At 43.6% G+C, this 23327-nt stretch overlaps 2 protein-coding genes across 2 annotated transcripts in view; one reads left to right on the forward strand and one right to left on the reverse strand.

Moving 5' to 3' along the window:
- The window catches only part of LOC135555292 (protein crumbs homolog 3-like), a 47790-nt gene that overhangs the window by 14152 nt on the left and 10311 nt on the right, over positions 1-23327 (forward strand). The gene's annotated exons all lie outside the window — the stretch shown is intronic.
- LOC135555280 (cAMP-dependent protein kinase catalytic subunit alpha) lies at positions 382-22479 on the reverse strand. Its single transcript, XM_064987603.1, has 10 exons — positions 21807-22479; positions 10726-10787; positions 10045-10173; positions 9673-9771; positions 7247-7329; positions 6957-7083; positions 5823-5918; positions 5452-5574; positions 3897-4061; positions 382-3580 (listed from the first exon to the last, which is right to left on the reverse strand). The coding sequence occupies exons 1-10, from the start codon at positions 21850-21852 to the stop codon at positions 3455-3457; spliced, it is 1056 nt and encodes a 351-aa protein (XP_064843675.1). The 5' UTR covers positions 21853-22479; the 3' UTR covers positions 382-3454.

The following is a 23327-nucleotide window of genomic DNA, read 5'->3' on the forward strand; positions in this document are numbered from 1 at the left end:
AGGCCTACACGATGCAGATGGATATGGGGGGCCGGCTGTTATTACAATGGCGGTAGCTGGCTCCAGTCCAGACACACAGCCAGGAGCCATCTTATCAGTGAAGCTATTCTCCTTCATCCTCATCCCATCTGATATTTTCTGGATAGATGGCCAGAGGCTGAACACTCATCTGGAAGTCCCCTGAGGAATAGACAGATTGACATACATATTTGTATAGAAGGTGTAGGCCCACAAACACAGGTTGAAATCAGCTCCTTGCATTATTTGTTCATCATGGCATCCCCTCCACCAAGGTGTTCCTACAAACAACCAAATGTACTGTACAAACACACACATTGTTAGCAAAACAGTCTGTATAATCTACAAAATGTACTCATACAATTTTAATTTTAACAAGTAAAACTTTATTGGAATGATACATGTTGCAAAATATGACTTTTTTTTTTAACATACTCGTTGTGTCCTAAGGGTATCTGTCAAGTTCTCCAGAAGGTAAGATAAGACTGTCAAAGGCAGATATACAGTATTGTTTCCCGGGGGGGGTACAATAGACTACACCATCACCGTACCCAAATCGGGAAGGAAAAGGATTCAAATGTTTGTTGAAAATACACTTAGAAAATATGAAAATTAAAGCAACGTTTTCTCCATGATGTAAAAAAAATGGGGACGTTCAATATGAAGAATATGTAAAACTAGAATGCTAACAAAGGCAATCAAACAGTGAAAAGATGATGATAGGGTTATAATGATGGGAGTGGGAGGCAGTCAGTAGAAACAAACATTTCATAGACATGAGGTCATGGGTCAGGAAAGCCAAATTACATTTTTAAAAGCTGTCACATTAGTGGTTCATGGAGCTTATTCCGCCTTTAATCACTGAGTGACTTTTCCAGCACAAAACCTTAAATGTTTGCAGGACCAAATAGTTTTCTGAACACCAATTGACCAACTTTCTAGTCACAACTTAGGCTTACATTATCACATTTCTTTAAAAAACATTTTTAAATAGACATGATTGGAGAAGTGAGGTGTGCTTCAAAGGGTCCTAGCAAGGCAGTGGAGGTGACTGGATACCTGTAGCTGGTACTGACCCTCCCTTACTAGTAACGATGCTTAGAAAGACCAGAGGGATGCAAAACAATGAAACAAGCAAAATATCAGTTGGTTGTGGTATATGAATGGTTGCAAATCTCAAATAGTCATTAAAACATGTCATGGGTCTTGGACATCTTGCATTTTGGTTGTTTTGTGTCACATGCAAGAACCGTGATTTTTTAAAAAATACATAACATTTCTTCAAAGAGCATAAGTTTGGAAGTCTGTATCTCCACTCAATACGTTTATTTTCTTCTGTAAAGTAGCCTTCTTACCACACCACTCCAGACATTCAGATGCAACCTCTAGGACTGCCAAAGAATCATTTTCAAAAATTTGAATGTGAACATTCGGTAGAAATAAGCCATACTACAATAGACTTAATGACAAAACTGATTGAAGGATAAATACTGTATATTAAACACAAGAAATGCATTTGCGAGAGGTGCACAAGGTGTGGTGCCTAATGAAGGCTGGTGGGGGTCCGAATCACTCAACATTTAGTGTCTACATAAGAAATTAATATAACCTTATTACCCCAAAATAAAAGCTTGTGGGAAAACAAAGCCTTGTTGAAAATCAACTAAACCATGTCAATGTGTTGCGTCATCACACCTCTGTCTACAAACCAGCCATTGGTGAGATTTGGGCTGCGATTGTCTTGCATCCAAAAATATGACATTGCAAATAAAATAATCACAGGATAGCTTTTCAAAATCCATAAATCAGATTGTTATACATTTCTCATGAGGAAAAGGAAAATAATTTGACAAATTTACATGCTGACTTCCAACAGTCATATATTGTGAAAGTGTCCATTTGAAGATGAATTCAGGGGATGTAGGAGTAAACAGGCCAGCAGCGGGTTGAACAGAGCTGGTGAATTAACATGATTAAAATCAGCATTAACCGTTCACATCTAACTGAACACTGAATGAAATGACATGATTTCTGTCAGATAAAAAGCGGGCCTCGATCCATCATACAAAAAGGGCAGGTGAGAGTCAGTTTGAACATTTCAGATACCTCACCACGACCAGAGCTTTACTCCTTTCACATCTTTTCTTTTAAAAGTGATATTGTACAAAAATAACATGCATCATTTTGCTACTTTTTCCTGCGTATTAAAAACCACCACCTTCATATTTAACTGACAAACATGTCTGCGTAAGCAATGTCATTACTTTTGCGAATTTGGCAGAATTCATACTTGTTTGTTTATTTCTGAAATCTTCATTTCGGTTTCACAGCTAAGAGACAATTTTGGGAAAAAAGATGGATATTCACGTTTTCTATAATACATCAACATACATGTATAAATGTGCTATGAATTAAATAAACACTAGTCAGAAAGTGTGTGATCATTATGTTAGTCACTGCTTTTTAACCCACCCTTCAACACTAACACACAAGCACAGATTGACTTGAGGACACAATGATCCTCAAAGGGTTTTAAAATGCTCTAATAAATTCAGTTGAAGAGGAAAAGACAGACTTAATTAACATTAGAAATGCTCATGTACACAATTTCACAGGTCCCGAAAAAGGTAGTGAGACCTAAATGAAGAGAGATAAATCATTGTTTCTCTGATCAAAAAGTGGTCAGCACTGCTTGAACTGCAAGCGATGAGAGAATCCTCTGAAACCAATAATCATGCCACAACGAGCGGACAGAAGGCGTGTGCAGAGAGTGTCAAGCTTTCAACTAGAAAGGGCACAAGGGCTGATGCCACCAATAGCCAAAGCTCTGCACCAATGCTTTCGACACGGTTTTGCAACCAGTTGGCATTATGATAGGCACGTCTGTTGGACTTGGTATTGCTTGGACAGAGTCAGGATGGAGAGACAGAGAGGGGGGGGGGGAGAAATTGGGGTAATAAGATAGGATTGGGTGGACATTTACAAAACAAGAATGAGATGCCCTCATTCATTGAGAAGCTTGTAGAGGACCCACTCAGGAGGAGCCTCGATTCAGTACCAGAACATCAATGCCTCAACCTGCCTGCAATGACTCAAAATGTGTCGCTACACCTCTGCCAAGATACAAACCAACTGAAGAGAGGGGTGGTTAGCCCCTGCCCCTTCTACCCTCGCCACAAACACAAGAGGGAAAACAGGGACATGGATAAGTAACAAGGTGAGAAACAATCAGAAAAGGCAACACTGCTGGCTCTTTCAGGTCTTTTCTCTCGTTCTTTTTCACTCGCTCTTCATTTGGGGGGTGGGGTTGTTACATTGTTGATGTCATAATTACAAAATGCAAGTTAGCAGTCCAACTTATCACCTCTCCTCCCATTTCCTTCTGTTCCCGCCTTCTCTCTACATCCCTGGCTCTTTCCGCTACTCCTGGTTGGGCCTAGAACTCGGCAAACTCCTTGCCACATTTCTCTGTGAAGGAGACTCGGATTTCCTCTTCCTCATAGTCGTCAAAGTTGCTGGTGTCACCGGGGCCTTTGCACTTGGGAATGAACGGTGCCTCCACCTGAAACACAGAGAACTCAGATTCTTGCTACTGTAGCTTTCACATTATCATTCCTCCTCAGTTTCTCGCGGTTTGACAGTCACTGGTCAGTCACTGGTTACGGACAACATGTTATTAGTCAAGTGGACCCCATTCCAACTATGTAAGACTATGTGAGTAATGCATGTGTAACATGTCTCCAAACAAGACCAAGCCAAATGGCATTAGCTCTGAATCATACCCCTTAAATCATCTCTCCCTTTCCCCAACCAAACCTGCCTCTCTCCAGTGGCTATACAGTGAACAATAGAAGAGCCATGGAAGCAGGCCTTCTCACCTTCCTCTGGTAAATGGCAATCCAGTCAGTGGTGGCGAACCACTTGTGTCCCTTGATGTCGTTGACTCCATTGCGCAGGTTGCCAAAGCGCTTGGTCAGGTCCACCTGGAGCAGGTTCCTCAGCAGGTCCTTCAGGTCTGAGCTGAAGTGGGAGGGAAAGCGCACCTGGGGACAGAGACACGTCAAGGTTGTATTCAGTAGAAAACTTTCAAAAACAGAAAAAAAGGAGGGAGGAACTATCTAGTCATCCGTTACAGAAATGTTAATTTTCCCTAACAAATATGACTCAGTTACAGAAGACCAGAGATTGCCCATAGACTGACAGGGTCTGTTTAGTCTTTCCCCCCTAATGATTAAGGTTAAGATTGGGGCTAGATCAGCTCAGATCTAGGCTTCTTTAACAGGTATGTGGCTCACTGCTGAGAGGTCAGTGGGTCAGGTGGACACCACAATACATTTACAGTGGGGCTGTGGAGTCATGATCTATGTAGAGGGGATTGGAAAACAGGTCAGGAGAAGTGAGCTAGAATTCAGCCTAACAAAGTGCTGTGTACGTATGAAGACACCAAGGTCAAAGGTCAGAAGAGAGTAATGCTAATGTGAATATAGCAACAAAAGCAGCAAAGGCACAGTAGGACAGTAACAAGGTTTCCATCCAACCATTTAATGCAGATGAATTACCTGACATGAAAAAAAGTCACAACCGGATGATGGAAACAGGAAATACCAGTACAATTTTATAAATGCAAACAGACAATTTGTTCGTTGGACATGGTGGGATCTTTTTGGGTCTCTAAAATGAATATGAGAAATGGCAGTGGAAACACCTTTATGTGTAAATATTGATATAATGACCATCATACCGAAGTAAACGTGGAGTCAAGCAATGATATGTTGTGTGATCCTCTCACTTTGACTCAGAAAAGCATGCAGCTTATAAGCTACAGATGAAATAAGTTCTGAACTTCACAATGTGGTGAAAGTAGCAGTGATGAGCTTGATGCTCCTTTCCTATAAATATTGAGGGTCTTATTCTGGTGACATGATGATCGATGCTTGGCTGCCGTTTGACCCCCAAATAATATTGCTCTAATCCATAATAATCTCAATGTAGGTAGCCTACTTGCACTGTATCTGCGAGATGTTGGCTAGAGCACACATGCCCAGACCAGAATGGACACGGTCGCTATATAAACAACAGTTTGTGACGAAACCATCAGTAGAGTTGATCATTTCGATGGAAACCCATTTAACATGGATCTTTCCATTTCGGGACATGGGATTTGACCTCAAACATTACTATGTGCAGTACGTCATCACGCACAGCCTTTTATTCACCACAAGTCTATTTGATGGAAACATCTCTGGTGGGAAAATGTGCATATTGTTTTAAGCATATTTTAGAATACTCACACGAAAATGTTTCAAATTGGATGGAAACCTAGCTACAGAGAGCTAATTAGTTTGGAGGTAAACTGCCTTATCTGACTGGTACTGAAAGCAGATCTTAAAGGAAGAGTAATCTGGGTTTCTGTCTGATGTACTCTGTACTCACCTTTCCTGATACAATCTTCTCATAGATCTGAATGGGCTGGTCAGCAAAGAAGGGAGGATAGCCAGCAGCCATCTCATAAATCAGCACGCCCAGAGCCCACCAGTCCACCGCCTTATTATAACCCTGGTGGGGGGGGGTAGAGAGAAAGAGGAGTGTTAGATTCCCAGGGAAAGAGGCAGAACTAAGCACAAAAAGAAAGAATGGGACGTGTCATACATAAGCTCTTCTCTAGTCAGCGGTTGTAATCATGGTCAGAGCTGCTTGTGAGTGGCTGTAGTGACATGATCTTTGCTGTGTCATGGTAATAACCCCAGTGTTGTTATGAATACGAGGTGTGACGGCAGGCCGGGGGTTTGGTGGTGACCACTCACTTTGCTAAGGATGATTTCAGGGGCTAGGTACTCCGGAGTGCCACACAGCGTCCAGGTCCGGCCCTTCACGCGCTTTGCAAAACCAAAATCTGTTACCTGGGAGGAACACAGATGTCTCAGCAATGACAAACAGTTCAGTTCTGACATTCGCTTAAAGTTATACTTCCAGGAATTTGGCAATGATGCCCTTTATCTACTTCCCCAGAGTCAGATGAAATTGTAGATACCATTTTTATGTTTCTGTGTCCAGTAGGAAGGAAGTTAGAGGTAGTTTTGCGAGCCAATGTTAACTAGCTTTAGCATAATCACTGAAAGTCTATGGTATCAGCTAGCATGTGATCCCTTTAACACTTGAACCGCCTGGCCTTTCAGCAGCCGCTAGAGACCGTTGCCGTGCGTTCCCTTCAGCATATGTATCAGACGCAGATCAACCCCCAAGGTGTAGCAAACATAAGCACAAAGTAAAACATAAGAGAATTATAGCAATCTGCAAGGCACTGTCAAATTATTAACATGGGCGTCGATGCTGATATATACGCATAACAAACTCATTACACCATTGTTGTTCCAGATTAAATAAACTTCTTCACCCATATCATTCAGTTAGGCCTAATTTCAATTAGATTGTGAAGTAACTTGCACAATTCTCACCCATTTGTCATTCATTCAGTGGGTTGGCATAGTTTGCTTCCTTGGATAGAGTCAAGGATATGTTTGACATTTTTCTAAAGGTCTACTGCAACACATAGCATATTTTCCTTTCCCTTACAATACATTAGTAATAGAGTTACAGTAAATAAATCAGTTCCTTAATGGCATCTTTTACAAAGTCAAACGTAAAAGAGAATGGTATCAACCAGCAAGGAGCGCAGTTAAATGATTTGCTTCTGATAGACATGAAATTCATCATTACACTCGTCTTTTTAAATTAAATCAACCTCGTCACCCTCCTTATCATTCAGTTTGGCCAAATTTAAATTACATTGTGTACTAAGGTTTATTTATTTAAGAGCATTTACAAAATCAGGGCATGTATAATGCATGGTATGTACAGCACACCCATGCTTGTTCTCCATTAGCTTGTTCTCCTACCTGGATAGCTAGCAAGCCATTTGACTATGTATGTGTTCTCACCTGTATGTATCCCTGGTTATCAATGAGCAGGTTCTCTGGTTTCAGATCTCGGTAGATGAGGTCCAGTGAGTGAAGGTATTCAAAGGTCAGAACAATTTGGGCGGCGTAGAAGCGGGCGTGGGGCTCACTGCAGTCAGAGAGAGCGAGAGAGGTCAGAGGGTAACGTGGACACCACAATATATTTACTAGGAGGCTGTTGTGGAGTCATGGTCTATGGAAAATGGGGAGGATTAACTACTGTAGCAATTTGGTTATATTTCCAACAGTGGGAGACCGGTAAACAGACTCACCTGAATCTGCCAATTCTCCTTAAATGTGAGAACATCTCACCGCCAGGGACATACTCCATCACCATATACAGGTTAGTGTTGTCCTACAGAGAGAAATATTTCACAGTTGAGTTGTGAACCTCACCTTCACACACAAACGTGGAAGTATGTTCCGTTAGGAAAATGTGGCGCTGGACATTTGACCCGCATTTAAAATTGACCAGACACATTGGGAGCGTAACCTGATTAGGGGGTCCACCCAGGGTGCTCAGAATGACAGGAATCACATTTAGATTATGGTAATTAATCATAACAGAACATGCAAGCCCAGGATGCAATGACGTGTCCCCTTACTGCACACTTTGAAGATGTTAGAATAACAACAAGACCAGTAACAAATTGTAAAACCACAAGCCTATGCACAGGTGGAGCGTGAGTTTAAACTTTGGGGAAGCACATATTCACCATAACAAATTGCACCTTTATAATAAAACATTCCATGCATCATGGCATTTGCAGACTTATGTAAGATAGTAGGCTATTTGTAATGTGATGAGCATATTGGATAGTCATAATTTAGGCTAATAATACAACTGAAATCAAATGTTTGTATAAAGAGTTGAATGAATGGCTGTGTGCATATAGCTTAGATGCCTGGGCTACAGCAGACACCCTTCTTTCTTTGCATGGGAAAAACACATCTCATGCAATTCTACTACACCTTGTGTGACTGGAGACATTAGTAGAATCTTTAACACCACAAATGAAAGGGTAGCCTACTCTACTGCCATTGACAAACAGATCAATAAAAACAATGTTGTCCATAGAATAGGCCGGAGAGAAGGGGAGACAAATAGGAGGGCAATCTAAACTAGAGGAGGAAATGATTGTCCAAAAAAAAAAAAAAGTGGCACTGACCCAGCAATGATAGAGTGAATATGAGCAGTGCACAGTCACCGGTGATCTGGCCGATGCTCTCCGCTGTTGCCAATAAGATCAAAATTTAACTTAGGTTTACTGTTTATAACTAAAAGACAGTTGGCTATTTCTGTAAAGAGAATACAATGAAAAGACCCATGTGCTTTTCAAACTGTTTTCCCACAATTGAGTTTGGAAATATTGCAATATGCCTAGATGGGCCTCTACTTTTCAATGACAGTGGCAACCCAAATTGCGCACGCTGCCTTTCCTTCCGACTGTAGGCAATGCAATTTAAAACAATCCAAACTTTAAAAATGTTTTTTTAATATAATTTAAGGCTAGGGGAAGCTAATGTTCCTGTGGCCAATTCATGCTTCAGTAGCCTCATTTGAATGATTGCATTTCTTTCTTTCTGTGTAGACAGGAGTAGGCCAATTAGGCTATAATCAGTTTGGCAATTTAACTCAATTTACTTTGGGAAAGCTTAGCTTCCCCTAGTCTTTTGGACACACCCCCTATGAGCCCATGTCAATCTACTATCCCCCATAGTAGAAACGTTGGCCTACTCTATTGGTCAGCTTGTCGAGAAAGAAAAAGCCCAAATAGACTCTGCGACAGTTGTGGGACAATAGAGCCCAAATTCATATAACCAGTAGGCCTGGCTACATAAAAACAGAAATGAATGTGATGCAACTGATCAGAACTTCAGCTAAAAATATTGATCAACTATTAATATTATTAGCGCAGCAATGCACCAAGGCAACATGAGAACGTGCATCTGGCTACGGGACAATAAAAAAATAGTTAAAAACCAATAGATCATGAGAGAAATAGTATACTGGTTTCAATGCTATTTGGAAGTGTTTATTAAAGAACTGCCTCCACGGATATGGTTGGATTTTCCCTGGGCTACTTTGAAGCAAGGTAAAACATGCCTCATAATATGTACTAAAACATTTCAAATAATAAAGTAGCGATAGGTTCTCAAATTACAATTTAAACGCACGGCTGAAGCCTGCCTTCCGTTGCCTATGTATTTGAATGGTGAACAGGAAGCACACTTCAATTACCAGTTGAGAAACAGAAATATTAGCTATTTTTAATCATGGCCCACAAACTATTTTTAACACACAATTAAAAAATTATTGCACAATGATTGGGCTTATAAAAGTGCCGTCTGACAGATTTTCCTTATCGGTATGCTGTGCACGTGTGAATAGAGACAATGAATATACACACACGTGCCAATTTAATTCCACAAGACGATGCAAATGAACACATACCGATAATCAACGGTCAAACGTATTTACATCAACTGGTACGTTCATCATTGAATAGGCTAAAAATAAAACATTTGCAAAGGGTATTTTTTCCTTCTCCCAGGCCATTGTTCAGTGCCAATTTTACTTCGCACCTTAAAAAAAAACAATAAAAATACAGCCGATAGTTGGCTATTACCAGCTAATGGAAACACTGACGCGCACACACACACGAATGCATGCACCCACACGCGCGTCCAGCAGTACCTTGAAAGAATGCTCCAACCGCACCAGGAAGGGGAAGCTGACGGCCTGCAGGATGCGTTTCTCATTCAGCGTGTGTTCTATCTGCTTCAGCTTCACCACCTGAGGGAACAAACCAGGACACCTTGTTAAGCAAGGAGAGCCTCCTACATCTCTGACTGATGGGCTGAGAGACAGTAACAGCACCAGGGTTGGGGGGGTCAACTCCATTTCACAAATCAACTCATGAGATTAATATACATTTGTATTCATTAATATAAAAATATCTACATGTACTGTAAAAGAGGACTTGGAGTCAATTCACTAACTGAATTTGAATTAAATCAAACCCCGCTCTGAAAACCATACAACACTCCCTAGGCCACATTACCATACCTTCTGTTTGTCAAGTATCTTCATGGCAAAATGCTGGCCCGACTCTTTGTGCTTGACCAGCATGACTCGACCAAACGAGCCCGTGCCCAGGGTCTTCAGACGGTCAAAGCCATCCAAGGCTGCGGTGTTCTGGAGAGGAGAGCATGTCAATTAGAACAGGGAAACAAGCCCAACACCGGCCAGAGTGCCTATCAGGGTGCCAGAGTCAGGTTGAGTAGCAACACTGGACTCAAACTACCCATCAAACTTCACACTGTCCTGTCAAAAAAATGTGCAAATGCAGGATGTGATACAGATTCTGAGACATTCAAAAAGTGCAATGCGTCAGGCAACTGTTACTCCTGCCAGTGCACACATATTGCAAAGGTATGAGTCATTCTTACATTACAATAGCAAATTAAACTTGTTTTAAGCTAAAAGAAAAAGGAGGGAAAGTGTTATGCTAAATGCTGCACATAATCAGTAAAGATATCATTCTATGTAGACCAGGCTCATTTATTGTGTATGCCCCAAAGCATTAAAAATATGAAAAGTTCCAACAAATGTGATTGTAGTTAGATCCAGCAGAGGGCACACTTCCCTTCTCACCCAGGCGTGACGGACACTGGGCTGGTATGCTGGGGTCTTTGAGCGTGTGCAGGCCTGTCATTCATTCCCACACTTCCCTCTTTCCTAACTCACCTGTGCTGGATTCTCCCATTTCTTGAGGAAATCCTCTTTGGCTTTGGCAAGAAACTCCTTCACTGTAACAGAGCAAACAGATGGTTTAGCACCTACCCTTCTTCATGACACACTGATTCCATCAGACACATTTAGATGAGAACGAGGATGTTGTGATACAGTTCAGCAGAGATCCACGTCTATAACCACTGACCAGCGCTAGAATATAAAAACTTCTCTGTAAGGCTAAATAGTGATATTGTGGAGATGAACTTGAGCGTGTGATAGAATGAGTCGTGTGTACCTTACCGGTGGCACAAGTATATCCCATGTGTAGCCTAGCCCAAGGCTGTCCATCTCCCTCACTCTGGCCACACAGACAGGGCTTATTTCCACTGATGTTGAAGCCAAATCAACTGAGGTCAGGTTATCTAATACTTACTCCTCCATCCATGTCAGAACGAGAGCAGAGAGCCAATCGATACAGGCAGTCTATGTGAATGTATTGTGTGTGAATGCATTACGGTCTCTGTGCCAGTGAATGTGTGAGAGATTTTATCCTCTCCAAAGTGACTTATCATAACCTTTATATAGTCACACACTCTAGCTCTAATGCACACAGACACGGCATCACATGTAGAACTGCAGCACATCTCTTCCTCTTATCTTTATTGGGCTGATCACTGTGCTTTGTGGGAACATGTAGATACCAGCCCTTCCTCATTAATCCCTGCCCATATCCATCTATGCCTCAACACTGAGGACAGTGGCTGGCTGCTACTTGTACGAAAGTACCAGTACCAGTCAACACTGGCTGCTACTACTAGTAAGTTAGCATCAGTACCACTCAACACTGGGGACACTGGCTTGCAGGCTGCTACTAGTAAGCAGTACTATTAATACTACTATAGGATACAGAGGGGGGGGAAAATGTACACTACAGTAAATCGATGGGTGTCAGAGGAAAGCTGAACATTTAAATGTCACCCTCTTAAACCAGTATGCAATTTTCTTTAAATTAAAGAGATTAAACTGATCTCGAAAATCTTGTGTCAATTTATGGCTCACACATGGATAGCCTAATACACCATCTGTAATCTGGAGAACGCCACGCAATCCTTACATTCCATAAACATTTTTGTTCTGGCGAGCTGCGTGCTTGTCCCTTTCATAGTAAAAACACTTAATTCGTAATATATTGTAAGAATTGGAATTCGTAACATATCATACAAAATGGATGACTTTGTACACAATTGTTTGGGGAACCATTTTGGCTCATGAGAACAACTTTCAAAACTAGTGGATGAAATTATACAAAACCTCTGGAGCATCACTAACTGTCAAAACCTCAAAGCCATACAGACCCTTGTGATCAGCACTAATATCTCAGTGGTTCTGCTTTTCTCCATTCACAAAGGGGATATAAACACACACCTACCCACCCTCTAGCAGCTCTCTGGAGAACAACTCCAACAGACGAGGAAGACCAGAGAGCAGCACTGAACAAAGTTCATATAAACATGACTACAACAGTGTTGCTCCCATGCCAGAGCCATTGAGAAGAAAAGCAGACTAGTCTCCTGGGAGAGTACATTTCCCAGTCAGTTTGTTCCTTTATTCCCAGGTAAACCACAACAGTCTCCCATAGAAGACACCACTTCCATACTGTAGGCCTACAGCCAGAACTAAGGAGGAAAGTCTAGCTATCAAACAGCTCAACAGTTAAACCAACAATGGCCTAAGTGGAATGGACTTGATCTAGTGCAGACTGTTAGATTTGCGAGGCTTGGCTGCCACGAATACCATCTGATGGGTGGAAGATGATTCCTAGCCTTCCTCTCCAACGCCACCCTCCCTTACCGTCAGGGATCACTATGGGCATCTCTGGTGCTGCAACCGCAGCCTCTGCAGCCCCAGAGCCAGAGGTGGACCCAGACTCCCTCTTCCTGCTACCATGCCTCCTGGAGCTCTTCCTGTGGCTGTCTGAGCCTGACATCAGCCCTGCCCTTCTACGTCGCCACCTGCCTCTTCTTCCTCACAGTGGTTGGCTCGTCGGCCCTTCTCCCATTACGTCCAGAAACCCAGACAACTTTCAACCTCCTTGGTTTCTTCTCTCACCTTCTACATTCACTTTCCAGTTTCGTCTGTCTGTCGTGTCCTGGCAAAGAGCAGAGCTCATTCAGCAGCCAGAGCCCCTGGTAGTCCAGAGCCAAATAAAGCCCACAGTGCTGTGCTCTCGTTACAACAACTCGCATAGATCAATTGGACCGGTGCTCCGTTTGTGTCTATATTTATTCTGCACACATTTCTACCTCCTGCTCCCTATCCTGTAAACACACATCAACAGCAGGGGCCTGGTCACCAGGGGGAGGGGCATCACCACAGCCAGGGGTTATATTTATGAAGCCCAGAGAGGAACTCTCCTATGGAAAAAAAGTCATGACAGTCCTCTGCTCTGTCAAACCAGGAGATCAACCTGAATTCCTGGCACCAGCAATATTACTCTCATCAACACAACCCATCAGTAGACCAAGGGTTTTTTCTGCTCAGATCATGTGATCAGGAAAACCTCCTGGGTCTATGTTGGAGTCCCATGTGAGATGCCATAACAGGACGGTATTTAAACCATTTCAAGTTTTAAGAACACATTCTTTTTTCAATGAAAAACCACAACAGTCACAAACCAACCACAGCTAAAACACATTGTCCTCTAGTTCCCAATGCAACACATCACTGTTAACTAGTCCAGGATCGCTGTCCCATCAATCCCATCATTGCACTCTGGGACTGCCTGTGACGCAGGCACAGGGGGTAATTGGGACGCGCTGACCGAGATTTCACTCTGGAGCCCGCACAAACCACATCTTATAAAAAATAAGCACAATCCCTAGGCAACTACATTATGGTGGATGATTTTACTGGACAGAGATGTCCTGGGGGATTGAATATAATCGAGTGAAGTGCATAGGGGGAGATGGTGAGAAAGCATAAGACAAATGCAAGGATGCAGAGAGACATCCGTTGGGTGTGTGAGACCAGAGGAAATGAGCTATAAGTCCACAACCCAGCCACTTAGCAGGCAAGTCCTTACAGTCCTCGTGGTTTGTTCTCTATACCACTGTACTGTCAGAGTACTTAGGCTCACTCAGCACTTGGAGTTACAAGAGGTGAAACTGACTGGGAATTCTTACAAGAGTATCTGAGCATGCCCAGAAGAACAAAGTTTCATTTAAAAAGAACTCAAGAAGTGCTGTGCTTACAAATACCAGCCTGGCCCTGTTATGCAACCAGTTTTTTGTAAACCAAATTGAACAGCCACATTATTTATTTGAGGCTACATTGATTTCACCTTGACAGTGTTATATTCACAGGGCCAAATAATGTCATTTCATATTGAGGGACTGACTACTGAAAAGTACCCAACAAAATAAAACAAAAATGGAATGACATGTTCAGATATGCAAACCCAGATTGAAGGAAGCTAGGGTGAGTCCGATCCATCGGCTTTTTTGATCCTCCAATAAATCGGTAGACATAAAGTCCCCGAGACAGACACTGGCCCATGAGCACATAGAGGGAACCACGCTGGACAGACAAACCATTTCCCGATGTTTTCAAAAAGGCTTCCCTGGAAAAACCACAGCCGACACCAGGCAACAGAACAAAAACAGCAGGTGCTGAATCAAAAGAGCTTTGTGTGTGCCCACACAACATCAGTACAAAAACAACTAATCTAGCCAAAAATCAAAGCTAATCAAATTGAGTCTACTTCCGTAGAACTTGGCTGGGAGTCATCCTGCACAACAGGCACAGCTATGTCTTAAAATACGTGACCGAGACTTTTGGGCCCGACAAACCAATGGATTCCACATTCATAATCCTCATTTATAGAAACCAACCCTAACCCCAACATTGCAGTTTTACAAGTGAGAATCACAAAATGTCCACACTTCAGAATTTTAGTTGGTTTAGCATGTGAGAAATTTGTTACTCACAAGTATAGTAAAACGCACAAAAGAGGGGGCACAGAATCGACAAGAGAACTGGAAAACAGCTGTTGGGTGTGTGAGAGAGTCCAGAGCTGAAACCCAGTCATAAATCCACAACCCCCCTCAGCCACTCCAAAATCACTCCTCTTTACAGTCCTGTGGTTTGGCTTCTGGCCACTGTACTGTCAGTCAGGTCAGTCAGCACTCCAGCAGTGGGCTGAGTGACTGGCATTCTTACTGTGGCTGAGCATGCCCAGAAGAACAAAGTGCCCTTAAAACCGCAAGAAGTGGTGTTTCCAAATACAGGGCCCAGCGTGCTGGAAGCCAGCCTCCCACCCAGCCTGTGCAGCATCGACATGGCACCAGCCTAGACCTGTAGCAACTAGGGGAAAAAGCATGTCCTTCAGAGAGGGGACTGACTACTGAGACAAGTGGAGCACCACCGACCCTTGGAGGATTCTGTATAGACATGTTCAGATATCTGACTAGACTTGAAGCTGTCCTGCCATGTTATGTAGGTAGAGACAAAGCCTGACACTCTGCAGCAATGAATCCAGAGGCTCCTCCACTTCCTGCCTGAGCTCAGACACTGTCAACCCTGCTCCTTCCTGGGGCCCTGGCTCAGCCGACACCAGCAACAAAACCCGATGTGCTGAATCAAAGAGAGGGCAGGCCCACTGAAGATCAGGGTCCAAAAACAACTAACCTAGCCAAAAACCAAACCTCCTCTATAGTCTACTTCGTCTCTCACCAAAGCAAAGTCCTCCTGTCCCAAAAATAGCTGCCCTGCCGTGGTACTAAGTGCCTGAACCCCCGGTCAAAAAAAAATGTTCTCATTCAAAATCAGGGCGGGCCCTACACCATCCAGGCCGATAAGGATGTCAAGCATGGCATGTGAGAAAACCTCTGACGGGTTGAATTTTGCCCCCGCCCAGGGGTGGATTTAGCAGTGTGCAGCTTTTGGCTAATCCCTCCATTAACATGACATTAATACCATTTAAAAACAAAGCTGTGTGCTTAGACAACTGAGAGGTGGTGGAGCAGTGATCTCTGGGCGTTCATTTCAGTGGGACATAGACCCAAAGACCAGGGTTAATGCTACCAGGCTGGTCTCCTTCACATGTATGCTCTGGAAGCAGCCCCTTGCTCCATTCAGGTCAGACACCCTTCCAACCAAGTGGCACGCCAATGTAACAGCTAGTGTTATGGATGCATAGCCTCCCACCACTGGTTTTCCAAACAGGGCCCAGGGTGCTGCCACTCCCCGCCAGCCTGTTACAGACATGGCAAAAGCCCAGGACCTGTAGCAATGCAAGGGAGAAAAAAAAAAAAAAGTGTCCACTTCAGAGAGGAACTTCGAGACAAGTGGAGCAAAACCGACCCTTGGAGGATTCTGTATGGAGGAGGTTGGATATCTGACAGAGAGCTTGAAGCTGTCCTGCCATGTTATGTAGGTAGAGACAAAGAGCCTGACACTGCATCAATGATGTTCAGAGGTTCCTCCACTTCCTTTAGCCTGAGCTCATATCACAGTCCACCCTGCTCCTTCCTGTGCCCCTGGCCTTCAGCTGTCCACAGCAACCCTCCTCTATGTCCGTCTGTATCAAGGAAGTGTGGGCAGGCCGGGCTGATGACACCACCTGTTTACCGGACCTTAAGGTTCCTCACCGTCCATCCATTATATAAATAAACAGTCAGACATCTGGCTGCATGTTGTCTTTTCCTCTGGTTGTCCAGTTGAAAATAGCTGCCCTGCACGTGGTGGGCGTAAGAGTTCTAACCCTATTCCAAACTAGGCAGCACCTGTCTCTGGGGATCAGGGCTGGCATCCAAAGCGAGGACATCCAGGTGATTATGTCCTAAGCATGGCATGTTTACAAACCTCTGAAAGCCCTGGGGACTTCCCCTGATACCTGCAGGTGTGGATCTGTAGTGGCACTGATTGGCCTAATCCCTCCATGGGAACACGACATTAATACCATTTAAAATTTCAAAGCTGTTTTAGACAACTGAGAGGTGGGGAGGGGTGGACTCAGTCGCCCACGATCTCTGGGCCATCATTTCAGTGGGACAACATTTGATTCTGACACATGCTTAATGCTAAACAAACTGGTGTGACTTCACATGTATGCTCTACATGCAGCCTAGGCTCAGTTCACAGACACCCGTGTCCAATAAGCGCACACAATGTAACAGCTAATGTTATGGATGCATAGCCTACACTACACTTTTACCAAACCTGCTCCGGGACTGCCACTCCTCTTTGTAAACAGAAAAAGCATTTAATGGAGTTTGGATGGGATGCTGCATTGCATTGGTCAACATAGGGACACTCTATTAGAGTAGGTGGTTCATTTCCATAGCGATACTGAACATTTCATTACAGAGGGTTAAAAGACCAATATCAATGAGGGAGAGACAGTCACACTTATAGGGAAGCAGAGAGACAGTGGAGGAAAAGGAACTCTGCAAAAAATGGATGGCACCGGCAAAATTCTTGAGATAGATTAATTATAATTGAGGAAGTGTAGAGATGGTGTCTCAAAACGGACAAATAGTACTATTGCCCCCTTTCATTTTTCATCAAATGTCTTAAGGGATAAATGGAGCACGGACTCCTGCAAGCATCCTCGTTCAGCCTGGTTCAGAGACTATCGCCAGCCGAGATCATATGACATGCCCCTGTGCCTTCAGTGTCCCACCACACCCTCCTCTCTCCTTCAGTCAAGTACAGTGAAAATTCAGGCTGCTGACCACTACTGTGTTTACATTGGGGTTCACAATGAGTAACATCCATTATATAAACAAACAGTCAGACATCTGGCAAAGGTTGGCTTCTTAAAGTTGTATAGGCTGGGGCAGGGATAAACACTGAAGTCACAAAAAGAGGAACATAACAAGGACCATTCTATCCTCTATTCCAAACTAGGCTGACTATTTCTCCTGAAAAGCTGCATCCAAAAGGACATCTGCAGTGTGTTAAGTCCTATACATAGCGATTTCCACTGAAAGTAGAGGATCTTCCCCCTGCTACCTGACAGTGTGCAGCTGTGAGTGGCAAAAGAGTTGGCCTAACTAGGGAATGGATAAAGCAACAGGCAGTTTGTGGCCACTCCTTGGATCAATTTCCCCCAAACATGTTTTTCTGTGTCCGGTTTGTTCCAGACTTTGTGCATCGGTACCGCTTGCCGTGCAGTAGCAGAGAGAACAGTTTGACTTGGGTGGCTGGAGTCTGACCATTTACGGCCTTCCTCTGACACCAACTGGTATAGCGGTCCTTGATGTCAGAAAGCTCGGCCCCAGTGATGTACTGGGCCATACGCACTACCCTCTGTAGCGCCTTGCGGTTGGATGCCAAGGGGTTAACATACTAAGCAGTGATGCAGCCAGTCAGGATGCTCTCAATGGTGCAGCTGTATAACTTTTTTAGGATCTGAGGGCACATGCCAAACCTTTTCTGTCTCCTGTTTGTTGTGCATTCTTAACAACGTGTTGGTGTGTTTGGAGGACCAAAAAGGCTGCCGATTATTGGAGGACCAAAAAGGCCGATGCCGATTAAATCGGCCGATTTTGAAATGTATTTGTAATAATGACAGTTACAACAATACTGAAAGCAATACTGAAACTTTTTTACTTAATATAATACATCAATAAAATCAATTTAGCCTCAAATAAATAATGAAACATGTTCAATTTGGTTTAAATAATGCAAAAACAAAGTGTTGGAGAAGAAAGTAAAAGTGCAATATGTGCTATGTAAGAAAGCTAACGTTTCAGTTCCTTGTTCAGAACATGAGAACATTTGAAAGCTGGTGGTTCCTTTTAACATGAGTCTTCAATATACCCAGGTAAGAAGTTTTAGGTTGTAGTTATTATAGGAATTATAGGACTACTTCCCTCTATACCATTTGTATTTCATTCACCTTTGACTATTGGATGTTCTTATAGGCACTATAGTATTGCCAGTGTAACAGTATAGCTTCCGTCCCTCGCCTCGCTCCTCGCTGGGCTCGAACCAGGAACACGACAACAGCCACCCTCGAAGCAGCGTTACCCATGCAGAGCAAGGTAAACAACCACTGCAAGGCTCAGAGCGAGTGACGTTTGAAACGCTATTAGCGCATGCTAACTAGCCAGTCATTTCACTTCGGTTACACCAGCCTTATCTCTGGAGTTGATATGCTTGAAGTTATAAACAGTGCAATGCTTGACGCACAACGACGAGCTGCAGGCAAAACGCACGAAAGTGCTGTTTGAATGAATGTTTACGCGCCTGCTTCTGCCTACCACCGCTCAGTCAGATACAAGTATCTAAGTATGCTCAGTCAGATTATATGAAACACAGGACATGCTAGATAATATCTAGTAATATCAATGTGTAGTTAAGTAGTGATTATGATTTATTGCTTTTTATAAGATAAGTTTAATGCTAGCTAGCAACTTACCTTGGCTTACTGCAATCGCGTAACAGGCAGTCTCCTTGCGGAGTGCAACAAGAGAGAGGCAGGTCGTTATTGCGTTGGACCAGTTAACTGTAAGGTGGCAAGATTGGATCCCCGGAGCTGACATGTTGAAAATCTGTTGTTCTGCCCCTGAAGGGGGCAGTTAACCCACTGTTCCTAGGCCGACATTGAAAATAAGAATGTGTTCTTAACCGACTTGCCTAGTTAAATAAAAGGTATAAAAATAAAAGCAAATAGGCGCCCAAAAATACTGATTTCCGATTGTTATGAAAACTTGCAATCGGCCCTAATTAAATCGGCCATTCCGATTAATCAGTCTACCTCTAGTGTGGAGCATGTTAATTCCTTAGTGATGTGGACACCAGGAACTTGAAGTGCTTGACCTGCTCCACTACAGCCCCGTTGATGTGGACGGGGGAAGTGTTCAGCCCTTCATTTCCTGTGGTCCACAATCAGCTCCTTTGTCTTTCTGGCGCTACGGGAGAGGTTGTTGTCCTGGAACCACACTGCCAGGCCACTGACCTCTCTAACGGCGGTCTCATCATTGACTGCGATCAGGTCTACTACCACCATTGTCTCATCAGAAAACTTAATGAAGATGTTGGGAGTCATGCACGGCCACGCAGTCGTGGGTCAACAGGGAGTACGGGATGGGAGTAAGCACGCAACACTGAGGGGCCCCCGTGTAGAGGGTTTGTGTGGTGGGTGTGTTGTCTAACCCCCCCAATTCGGGGGGGGGGGGGGTCTATCAGGAAGTCCAGGATCCAGTTGACGATGGAGTTGTTCAGTCCCAGGTTCCAGTGCTTAGTGATGAGCTTGGAGGGCACCATGATGTTCAACAATGAGCTGTAGTCAATGAAAAGCATTCTCACATAGGTGTTCCTCTTGTCCAGGTGGGAAAGGGCAGTGTGAAGTGCAATAGAGATTGCGTTATCTGTGGATCTGTTGGGGAAGTATGCGAACTGAAGTGGGTCCAGGGTGTCTGGGATGGTGTTGCTGTGCACCAAGCCATTCAAAGCATTTCATGGCTACAGATGTGAGTGCTACGGGGGCGATAGTCATTTAGATAGATTACCTTGGCGTTCTCGGGTACAGACACTATGATGGTCTGTTTGAAACGTCAGTATTACAGAGAGCGAGATCACACAGTCATCCAGAACTGCTGGTGCTCTCATACATGTTTCAATGGTGTTTGCCTCAAAGCAAGCATAGAAGGCATTTAGCTGGTCTGGTAGGCTCGTGACACTGGGCAACTTGTGGCTAAATTACCCTTTGTAAGTTGTGATAGTTTGCAAGCCCTGCCACATCCGACGAGCATCAGAGCCAGCGTAGTATGATTTGATTTTAGTCCTGTGACGCGTTGCCTGTTTGATGCCTCGTCAGAGGTCATAGCGGGATATCTCATAAGCGTCCGGATTAGTGTCCCGGCTCCTTGAAAGCCGCAACTGTAGCCTTTAGCACAATAGTAGAATACACAACGTGCAATTGCAAAATGTGGTTGGTCATCAGCAGTTTCTTATGCAAGTTAACATTTTTTAGGTTGGTAAGTGAGTTTACCACTAGGCTAACTAAACTGGTTGTAATCATGGTTGAATTACCGACCCATCGATTTTGTTAGTCACTCGCAGTCATATATTAAAAACATTTCTCTTGACTGTTAACCTGCAACAGTTTCTCTACGTCCCATGACAAAATGTGTAGAACTACAGGAAATTAACTCTTATAACTTAAAATGTAGCACTTAGGGCCCCCAAAAGGCTTTAGCACTTAGGGCCCCCAAAGGGCCCCCAAAAGGCTTTAGCACTTAGGGCCCCCAAAAGGCTTTAGCACTTAGGGCCCCCAAAGGGGCTTTAGCACTTAGGGCCCCCAAAAGGCTTTAGCACTTAGGGCCCCCAAAAGGCTTTAGCACTTAGGGCCCCCAAAAGGCTTTAGCACTTAGGGCCCCCAAAAGGCATTCTTTGGAGCCTAGGCCTCTGCCTGCAAGTGTGGGTATCGATGTGGTTACGCAGACCCTTGAGCCACTGCAGCCCCAAATTAAGAGTTCAAATTTGCCCATCCCTGGCCTAGATAAAGATGCAGTACTACCAAACACACAGGTGAAAGAGCAGTGTAGTAGTCAATTCAGTTGGAGTTTCACATCAAACTCAGTATTGACAGTCCTGCAGAGAACTAACTTTTGTACATGACCCCTAGGTATGACAGGTGGTAGCCTAGGCCGAGCATTTGTTGTGAAAATAGGATGCAGTAGGTAGATATATGTAGTGGTAATTGGCTGACATGGGCGTGTGTCAAGTTGCCCGTCTGGTTTTGGGGGGTTTCCTGGCTACACCAAGACTAACCTTTTGGAAATTCAAGATAGAAGCTTTACCTTGGTCAATACTTAATAGCTATATAATAATATATAAGCGCACAATCTTATCAACAAGAGTCCAAAGTGAAAAGGGGTCTGGGGCGCGTACAATTGACCATACAAGCTTACAAGGCTGGAGATGGGAGAGAATACATACATGTAATGACTAGGCCGCAAGAGGATCTTGAATGCATATTGGATATTACTTTCATCCCTCCCGTGTAGCAATGCAGACATGTAACCCTTAGTTACTGTTAGCTAGTACTACTAAATTACTAGTAGGAAGCAAAGTAAACTCACCACTTTCCATCTCGTTGCCCTTCTTGGCGGTGGGCGCGTTGCCCATGATTGCAGGCCGATAGGGATCCCTTGGATCTGGGATACTTTTGAGTTTTCAGGAGCCTTTTGAGTTCTGTATTTGAGGAAGCTGGCTACTAGCTTGCTGTTAACATGGCTAACTAGCAAACAGTCAATTGTACTCCGCTACTACTTTTCCTTTTTCCGGGGTTGGGGGGGGGGGTAAACTAGCTAGCCGCAAAGGCTAGCTAGCTGGCCAGCCAATGGCTAGCCAACAACCTAGCTTGCTCGCCGGTTTTCCCTCTAATTCTGTTGCGAATGTTGCTGAGCTCTCTCTACCTGGTACAATCAAGAACGTCGAACCGGTTCGGCGCGCCTGGCTCGCTGGCTGGCTCGCGAGCTATTTATCTATCTATCGTCGCCTTCCTAGCTAACAGTCAGTCAGTCACTTACAGACCCCACTAAAGGCCCTTTACTTTCCAATGTATTCCGACACAAAAACCTTATATATCCACTTTTCCAAGTAATTATTATTGCAAATCGATAGCAGCCCCTCCCTCAGGTCCGACGATTTCTCAGGTTTCAGATCCGATCAGCTGTGGTTTACTTGCCAAAATCAACAGCCCTCCATTAATCCTCAGACTACAGAGAGACGAACTCTTGCTTCAGAGATCCACCCCCTGAATATACCTCATTGGCCAATACTTATGTGACAGACAGTACGAGACAACTGTTGATTGGATATGCATCAGTAAATACAATCGTTGTGATGTTGTGATTTGTCTATTGGTATCTGTCAATTTGTCTTTTTAGCCCGCCTTCTCAGACCAGCTAATAACGTCATCAATTATTTTCTTCTTGTTTGCCAAATGGTTGGTTTTTTCCTTGCTGATTTTGGTTAACTCAATGGTCGAGAAATTCAGGTGTGATTCACCGCTTCCAAAAGTTCGTCTTATTCGTGCATAATAAAGCATTATCGAAATGCAAGGCCTGTAGCAAACTGGCCCTATACCGACCCCTCCCGCCCGACTAATCCGTGATTGGTTGTGACGTCAAGACGGGCTATTTTTAGAAAATTGGTTAGAATTTAACGCACGCGGAGACTACATTTTCAGAATATCTAAAATAAATATGGATTATGTCGGAGTAAACCACTTGATACATTCCAAGTTATATCGGTAAATGTACATTTATATTGAGTAATTTAGCAGACCGACGCTTTTATCCAGAGCGAATTACACGCATCTTAAAACAGCTCAATTGAACAAAAATGTAAATGTTGTCAGTATGACTGGTAAGGAAACCAGTGTCATTTAGTTCTAATATTTCATATTGCATGAATCGTCCTAGATATCAGATTTTACCACCAGACAGCCCACATTCACATACCGCTTTTGCCATTATCTCCTATGCAGAAGATGACAGCCATACATTTCATAGCTGACCATAATTGCAAACGTCCATACACATGCATGTTTTTTCAGCAAACCGTTCACTAAAGGATTACAATTACATTCAATGAAC

The sequence above is a fragment of the Oncorhynchus masou genome, chromosome 15 (genome assembly GCF_036934945.1).
Source record: "Oncorhynchus masou masou isolate Uvic2021 chromosome 15, UVic_Omas_1.1, whole genome shotgun sequence".
Lineage (NCBI taxonomy): Eukaryota > Metazoa > Chordata > Actinopteri > Salmoniformes > Salmonidae > Oncorhynchus > Oncorhynchus masou.

Excerpts from the sequence above, each read along its gene's own strand:
- LOC135555280 (XM_064987603.1), bottom strand. The coding sequence starts at position 21,852 with ATGGGCAACGCGCCCACCGCCAAGAAGGGCAACGAGATGGAAAGTG. Across the intron at positions 10,788-21,806 it reads GGGCAACGAGATGGAAAGTG|TGAAGGAGTTTCTTGCCAAA; the intron begins GTGAGTTTACTT and ends GCTCTGTTACAG. Across the intron at positions 5,575-5,822 it reads CTGAAATCATCCTTAGCAAA|GGTTATAATAAGGCGGTGGA; the intron begins GTGAGTGGTCAC and ends CCCCCCCACCAG.